This window comes from Macaca fascicularis, chromosome 5 (genome assembly GCF_037993035.2).
Source record: "Macaca fascicularis isolate 582-1 chromosome 5, T2T-MFA8v1.1".
NCBI classification, from domain to species: domain Eukaryota; kingdom Metazoa; phylum Chordata; class Mammalia; order Primates; family Cercopithecidae; genus Macaca; species Macaca fascicularis.
In genome coordinates, this window is record NC_088379.1 from 6,383,356 (window position 1) to 6,392,099 (window position 8,744).

Sequence of the window (8,744 nt, forward strand, 5' to 3'; positions counted from 1 at the left end):
TATGTTTAATCTCGGTAGATACTGCCAAATAGTTTTCCAAAATTATTGTAACAACTTACATTCCCATTTTTATGGGCTGAATATATGTGTCCCCCAATATTTTTATGTTGAAGCCCTAACCCCCAGTGTGGCTATACTTGGAGTAAAGCAGTAAGTAAGGTCATACAAGTGGGGGCATGATCCTATAGCTTCATGTTCTTATAAGAAGAGACACAAGAGAGCACTCCTTCCTGTACCCCACAACACTGCATGCACAAAGAAGAGATCATGTGAGGACTGCAGCAGGAAGGCGGCCATCTGCAATTCAGGAAGAGAGCCCTCACCTCCAGAAACCAGATTTGCTGGCACGTTAATCATGGACTTCTGGCCTCTAGAACTGTGAGAAGATAAATGTCTGTGTTTAAGCCACCCAGTCTATAGTATTTTGTTATGGTGTTCAGACTAGACTAAGACATCCATCAAGAATGTATAAGAGTTCCAGTTGTTCCACATCTTCCCCAATACTTGGTATTGTCAGTATTTTCAATTTTAGTAATTCTAGTGGATGTACAGTGCTTCCTCGTTGTGCTTTCTAATCTGCATTTCCCTGTTGAATCATGAAGTTGAAAACCTCTTCATATACTTATTGGCCATTCGGATATTCTCTTTTGTGAAGTGCCAGCCTATGTCTTTTGCCTGTTTTAAAATTTTGTCTTTTCCTTCTTGATCTATAGGAGTTCTCAATATATTCTGCATGAGTCAAATATCTTTTTTCACGGTGCCTTGCTCTTTCCCTCTTAATGTTCTTTTGATGAACATCTGCTGGAATGTTGGTGTTTGCAAAACTGTTTCGCACACGTCATCTTACAAATCCCTCTTCCCACTGACAGATATTCAGGCTGGGGCCATTGGTCTTTATCAGACTGGAAAACTGAAGTTCTGATCTGTGGCACTTGTGTAAGAAGGATCCCCCCTCTACACACACTCATATTACTACTAGTGTGGCACTGGGTGACTAAGCCTAGCAATAGACTTCTTCCATTCCACAATGGCATTAGGTTGGTGATCAAAACGTATTGACGATCAAAGCCACATTTACTAGGTCCCTGCTCATTTTCAGGTCTTGTGTGTGGAGGGACATAAAGGTGACCAAGACCAGAACCTGTCCCCAAACAGCCTCCAGTCTGGTAGAGGCACTTAGGTACTAGGCAATTCCTCTCTCTAAAGCATTCTCTAAGGCCCTGCTTGACGCCAGGCTGACGGAAAGGGCGGAGGACAGAACTGAAACAGAAGTTGCCCTTTACCTTGAGGACCTTACAGACTCTGAAGAGAGACCAAAAATCACGGGCCAGAACCACCCAAGGCAGCGAGCGAAATTCCCCCCAGAACAAAAGTATGAGCCAGGGGTGGGGAGGACAGAGGGACGAGTTCCATTCTAGAACACTGAGCAGGGACTGTGGACCCACATTGCTTTGAGCTCAAATCACGACTTTTAGCCCGGTTTTTACTTCTCTTATAGGTTCGTTGTGAGGGCTAAGTGAATTCATATAAATTAATCCAAGCTTCTGCATGCTTAGATAGTAAGCGCTGTGAACGCCAGCCAGTCTTATTCAAATATGGGGAAGGGAGGGTCATTTTTACTTTAAAAAAATAATAATAAAAGTAAAACCCCTCTGAAGGGAAGCTTTAGGGGAAGACGCGAACAAACCTGCCGCCACCAATCTAAATTAGAGAAGAGGGCGAGGCGGGGCGCCGGGAAGCTGACGGGGATAGCCATGCGCGCGCCCGAGACCCCTTTACGTGCGCGCGCCCGCTACTGGGTCTCGCCGAAGGCGTGACCGTAAAGGAGCCCGGCTCTGTCGTGAAAGGGCCGCAAAAAGGCCGAGGGCGAGTTGACGGCTGCGACTCCATTTCGCAGGTCGCTTTGCTGTGTGTATCCACGGCGATTCTTCCCACGGAGTTCTAAAGCTAAAGGCTTACAATTAAAAGGAAGAAAAAAAGTAAAGATAATTCGGGAGTACTATTGACAAAGCGTGTGGGCTCAGCCTCCAGCAATCACTGCTGATCTCCAGTCCCTGGGGGGTTCCGGTAAGAAGAACGCCCCTCCGGTACTGAAGAAGCGGCAGGAGGAGATGCGGCCCCTGGACATAGACGAGGTGGAAGCGCCTGAGGAAGTGGAGGTGCTGGAGCCGGAGGAGGACTTCGAGCAGTTCCTGCTCCCGGTCATCAACGAGATGCGCGAGGACATCGCGTCTCTTATACGCGAGCACGGGCGGGCGTACCTGCGAACCAGGAGCAAGCTGTGGGAGATGGACAATATGCTCATCCAGATCAAAACGCAGGTAGAGGCCTCGGAGGAGAGCGCCCTCAATCACGTGCAGCACCCGAGTGGCGAAGCCGACGAGAGAGTGTCGGAGTTGTGCGAGAAGGCTGAGGAGAAGGCCAAGGAGATTGCGAAGATGGCAGAGATGCTGGTCGAGCTCGTCTGGCGAATAGAGAGAAGCGAGTCTTCTTGAAGGAGGAGATCGGCGGTAAGGTCGGAAACTCGCGGGAGCTTGGATGGAACTCAGTAGTCCCCCTAAGCATGGTTAAACCGCGCCCTGTAAAAAGTTATGTTCTAGGCCTGCATCCCCCATTTTATCGCATCAAAAATTGAGCATTGGGAACAAAGTTGGGGTCAAGAGGAAAGAATGCGTGCTGGTTTTGTTAGGTGTTAGTATACCGTTTTTTTGTGGCCTCGCCCTCCCACACTGGTAATTAGAGAAAAATAAAAGTAACTTCGGGTTTGTTTTTGTGAAACGTAAGTCAGTTCTAATAGGGCAGTCGCCAGGAAGTAGACCTGTCTCGGCACTAAGGGAGTTTGGGGAAAGCCACAGAAGACCTAGGCTGTGGAGCACAATGGAACGCAGGCTGAGAACGCAGGGAAAGAAATAAAAGAGTAAAGCCAGAGGCCATTACCTGAAATTTCCAGACTGTTCTATGAGACAGGTATGTCAGAGGACCGTGTCTCAAAGAAGTGGCATTCTTCTGGGTGGTTCACATTTATTTTTAACATCAAGATATGGAACTTTGAGAGTCAATGTCTTCATGGTAAATTTCTCCCAATTGTGCTTTAGGTTCACAGCTGAGGACTGTAGTCAACTGGTAAGGATGAACTGACACCTTGAGGAAACTGAAACAGCTTGTCATTTTCTCTGTTTTGTTTTTGTATGTTTTTTACCCCCATGTAACAGTCTCCCTTATGGTCAGTGATTGATGACCTCGATATGGATTTAGATCATCAAATGTGTTTGGTTCTGGAAATACAACTTTTGTCGAAGAAATACTTTCACAAGAGAAATGGGGCTTAATTAAGTTGTTTTCGTGGTCACGTTTATTCTTGTTACTTCGCTGTGTTTTTGAAATGTTGGGCATGGCCTTGTATTTTGCTGTTACCTTTGTGACCTGATCGTTTTTTGGAACACGTCAAGACTTGGGATCAGAATCTTCCAACTTTAGAGGTGCAGTGGAAGATACTACGCTGCCTGGTTGAGCCTGGTGAAGAATGTATTAATGAGACTGCTTTGCATAAAGCTGGGAAGAACGAGAAGACAGTTGGAGATGGAAGGTGGTTTTGTATATATTTTGGAACTTTAGTTCCTCTGTGAGATGAAAGAGGAGAGCTATGTTTTGTGGCACATTGTCTGATATATATTGTGTAACCTGTCAGGTGAGTTGATTTAGACCACATAGCTGACCTTTTATGACAAGGCAGTTTGATTAGGAACTGTCGTAATACCCTCACACATTACAGGGGCATCAGAGAATGGCATCGAAGAGACAGTCTACAAAGAGCTTTAAGAGGCCAGAGAAAGGAAAAGACATTATCAGGGCCTGGAAAGTCTCTTCCAGTTCATCAGGGTAGTAGACCTGTCAGATTGGAGGTCAAAGTCAAACGTATAGTAAGTATTAATTTGCCTTGAAAAACAAAGACCTAAAAAGCCTTTTTTAAAAAATAAATTTTTTGTTCACATGACCAAAGCCCCTCCTGTGTGTGTTAATAAAAGAATCATAAATCAATCTTTTTGAAATGGATGTTCTTCACTGAGTGTCATCAAATGGGGTTGAACTGCTTGTAGTTAAAGGCTCTTGGTAAGCCTTTAACTGAGGGAGAATTATTTCTGGAAGGTGCTGTGGAGATGAGCTGACGGAACACTCAGTTCTGAAGAGAAAAACTTTTCGGCTATCCTCTGGGCCAAGCCCCTGCTTTTCAGCAGCAGAAGTGTGTTTAGTCAACCAGTGGGAATGTAACGTGCTTCATATCTTATCCAAGGCACTAGGAACATAAAGGTGAGACATGGATGGGACGAAGGTGTGGGACAGAAATGGAAACAAGGAATTGCGATATAGAGTGTGTGGATATCATGTGGGAGCCCTGAGGAGGGAGTCAACTCTTAGTAGGGAAGTGTGTGAATTCAGAGCAGGTGACTTACCTGGGCCTGAAAAGTAGAAATGAATGAAGACATATAAGGCATAAGGATCAAAGTGAGCAAAAGCCTTTTGAGTTCCAGCACTGGGGAGACGGCCAGTGAGCTGGATGTTAAGGAGCCTGGAGGGGGTTGTGGGAGACAGAGTGAAACTGGCAGGCGGGGCCAAGAGATCTTCGTTAAGGAATTAGTTGATCTTCATAAACCTGTACTTGAGTGAGGTTTCTTCACCCTGGCATGTTTTCTCACAGAGTGCTAGTGGATGCTCAGAGCCATAGCGTAGGCATGGTACAGTTTCCAGAATTACTACATCTAATTTCGTAAAAATATGATCGTAATAAGCTCAGATACACGTTTTGGATTAATGTGTAAAATAGGCATTTTAAAAATCAAGTACCTGAGCACAGAAAAATCACAGAAGCTGTTTCCGGCTTTGTCGTGATATCTAAGATCCTTGCTCATGTGCCTGCCTGTCTGTTTTCAGTAAAAACGAGAAGTACAGCTGGGGAGCCATAATTTCTGATAATCAGGGAAATGGCTGTCACATCTGTAGTTTAGAAAGATTACTCAAGACTGGGTATGGATTAATGTGAGTGTGGGCTATAAGGTAGCGGCAGGTGCAGAAGTAGAGATGGGAAGTGAGGGCCTGAACTGGGGCAGAATGAGTGGGAAGGACCAGCTAGGCTTTTCTGGAGCCAAGACTTGGTGTCTTTCTGTATCAGTCAACTAGACTAAACTGCTGTAACAGTTTACCCCAAAGCCTTAGTGGCTTGCAACACCCGAGGATTTTTTTTTGTTATTCATATTGATCTATTAATACATTGTAGGTGAGTTGTTCCATATTCTCTTACTTCCAGGAGCTGGCTGAAGGAGCAGCTGCTCTTTGGGATATTGTGGATCTTGATTGCGAAAGCTGTTATTTACAAGTTACCTGACAGATTTAAATGCTTTGGGGGTGAAAAAACTGAGTCCTATACATACACACTCATAGACACACACACACACATACTGTATATGTGCTATATGCATATACATGTGTGCATATATACTATGTATATGTATGTTTTTCCCCTCGATTAACTGACCATAGATTATATTCATACGTAGGATTGCATTTCATCTCTTCAGTATCCTAGGGGGTTTTTTTTTTCTTTCTTTCCTAAGTCTCCTTCAAATTTAGAGCCTAAAGAGTGTTCTGAATCATTTTTGAGCCTTGACTCTTAGGCAGAGCACTGTAGTGACAGGCTAATTGTCTTAACCCATGCTGTGATGAAAAAATAATTTAGAGACGTTGAGAGTTTTGTCTCGATTTCCTATTTAACTTACACATTTTCCTTTCATTGAATGATGTTATCAGTGGAATTTTAACAACTTCAAAGTCATCTAGAAAATTTGGATTGGCTTCTGTTAGTAGCTCTGAAAGTCATTGGTCTGTCATGTGTGAGTCATTCATGCCCAACCTCCCCTTGCTCTAAAATCTGAAATTCTGTGCTTTCTTCCAAAAGACTGGGCAAATTCTTTAACCTTCACTTTCATCGGCTGGCTAGTGATGGCTGAGTCTTCAATAATGTTTTGTTTGACTGCTTCATCCCAGAGTTTTGTGTTTTCTGAAAATATTTTTAATGTGCAATATCCGTATGGCTCACTGTGCCACTTTTCTAGTCTGCTCAGATGTTACAATACCAGAGAGGTCTTCCCATGCCACTCTTTTTAAAATAGCACTGCCATCCCCTATTACTCTCTGTCTTATTTTATTTTTCTTTTTTTTTTTTTTTTTTTTTTGAGACGGAGTCTCGCTTTGTCGCCCAGGCTGGAGTGCAGTGGCCGGATCTCAGCTCACTGCAAGCTCCGCCTCCCGGGTTTACGCCATTCTCCTGCCTCAGCCTCCCGAGTAGCTGGGACTACAGGCGCCCACCACCTCGCCCGGCTAGTTTTTTGTATTTTTAGTAGAGACGGGGTTTCACCATATTAGCCAGGATGGTCTCGATCTCCTGACCTCGTGATCCGCCCGTCTCGGCCTCCCAAAGTGCTGGGATTACAGGCTTGAGCCACCGCGCCCGGCCTTTATTTTTCTTTTCATTACTTAATGTGTGATTGTGCATTTTCTGACTTCTCTCTGTAGAATGTCAGTCCCTTGAGGGCAGAGACTTTATTCACTGCTGAATTCCTAGCACTTAGAGCAGTGCCTGGCACCTGGTTGGTACCTAATAATCATTGAATGAATAAGTGCCAATTAAGTATGTAGATTAACTTAATTTTGTCTGCTACCAATGCAATTAACTCAGGTGAATTTTCTGAGCCAGAAACTTTAGTGTCATTCTTAATGCCCCTCCTCAGCAATCCCCTTTCCATCCCTTCTAGCACTATAGCATGTTGGTTCTGCCTAGAATACACCTTGGATTCATCTACCTTCCTTCCTACTCCAAGCCACTAGTGTGACAGTCTCCTAACTGGCCTTGCAGCTTTCAGTTTTATTCCAATTCTCCCTCACAAAGTAGCTAGAGTGAATTAAGTTATGGCAATTCCCTGCTTGAAACTCTTAAATTATTATTATTATTTTTTTTTTTTGCCACAGATGTTTTTATTCATCAGCATTAACTTAGCTCCTACTATATACCAGGCACTGTTTCTAAGCACTGAGGGATACAGCACTGAGCAGATAGTCCAAAAGTTCTACCCTCTGGGGATTCATTCTAGTGGTGGAGAAACACAATAAGCAAAGTAAATAAGTGCTAAGGCTATGGATGTATTCAACATATATAGTAGAATATATTCAAGAATTTCTGCCATCTCCAGAGCTGTCTTATCCTAGTTTTCCTCAGTAACCCTAAATTTAAACGCTCTCCCTGGTCCTCTCCCAAATTTTCATCTTCAGAATGTTCCAGCTTTCCTGCCTCCTGACTTGTCCTCCACTTCTTTGCAGACTTCCTCTAATACCTACCTCAACCGAGGTCTGGCTGTCTCTGAACCCCAACCTCCACAGCTTCCATGTGCAACTCCCCCAAACACTGTCAGCTTTCTGGGTGAAGCCACGGAGAATGTGGATACTGAGGTGCGTTCAGGGCTGCAATTCGTTAGGCAGTTGCAATTTCTTTAAAATGTGCCTGTGTGTATGTTTGTATACAGTCAGTTCTCATTATTTGCAGTAGTTATATAAAGTCACCATAAATACTGAATTAGCAAACACTATAATACTTCACTGCCCCTAAGGAAATAGAGGATTAGGTTCCCACTAGCCCCTGGCTGCATTTTTCAACTGATCCATACGTAACCATGTTTAACCTTGTGTTTCTGTTTAAAGGCATTGTAATTAACATATATTATTGATTCATTAATTTTGAACTCAAAGCCAGCAGCACTGTAACTCATGCCTCAGTAAAGCTTGTCTAACACATATTTTCTCTGTATGGCACATCACAGCCGCCTTATGCTTAGGCACACTAGACTGCTTCAGCATGAGACTTAAGGGTCATTTTAAACAGCAAAATAACCAACAAAAAGCACCCAAATGAGGAAAATGTGGCACTGAGTAGACTGTGAAAAGGACACTTGTTACAGCATGAGAGCTGAAACAAGAAGGCAGAGTCACCTTGTTTGACCCCCAACTGGGAATGTGCATGTCAGATGACTCAAATTTTTTGCTGCCCTGCAAATGTAGGAAAGTGCCAAGAGTATTGATTTTGGGGTTACATATAGATTTTAGAAAGTGGATGAATTTGCAAATACAAAATAATGAATAATGAAGATTGACAGGATACACACACACATAATGATGTAGGTGTCCTGGCTGGGAGTGGGAAGCCATGGTGCCCAGAGCAGGGCTCAGAGCTCAAGAATGGTAGAGAAGGCATCCCCATGGCAGGAAGGAGAGGAGTTCAGAGCCTGGTGTGGGGGTCAGAGTCCTCTGAGCAGGGTAAGAGGGTGTCTGTGTGTGTATGGTTTTGCTCTTTTTTTTTTTTTTTGGCAGTGGATGGTCTCCAGTGTGGACAGACCAGATTTGAGCAGTGTGAGCAGGACATCCATGTGGGGGTGGGTTTGGGGGAAGGGAAATCTAGCCTGGGAAGTCAGAGCCCAGGCAGGGTGAGGAGGGAGTTCCCATGGGGGTGTTCTAGGGAGTGAGCCCAGTGGGATGCAGAGAGCATGCACGCATGGGGACAGTTGGTGCGGTTTGAGCAGGGAGAGATGGGCACCCACAGAGGTCAGTCCTTCACCTGACTCAGCCTGAGAGGCAAGGAGGGTGTCTGTGCAGGGGGCAGACTGGTATGGGGTTCAGAACCTGTGCAGGGAGAACGTTTCTGC

The 8,744-nt window shown here is 44.5% G+C and overlaps 1 protein-coding gene across 1 annotated transcript; it reads left to right on the forward strand.

The window, feature by feature from the left end:
* The first annotated feature begins 1,868 nt into the window (after positions 1-1,868).
* On the forward strand, positions 1,869-4,038 carry MRFAP1L1 (Morf4 family associated protein 1 like 1). The gene is made up of 2 exons (XM_005554433.4): positions 1,869-2,510; positions 3,096-4,038. Exon 1 carries the CDS (start codon positions 2,112-2,114, stop codon positions 2,493-2,495), a length of 384 nt encoding a protein of 127 aa, XP_005554490.1. The 5' UTR covers positions 1,869-2,111; the 3' UTR covers positions 2,496-2,510; positions 3,096-4,038.
* The last annotated feature ends 4,706 nt before the right edge of the window (positions 4,039-8,744 follow it).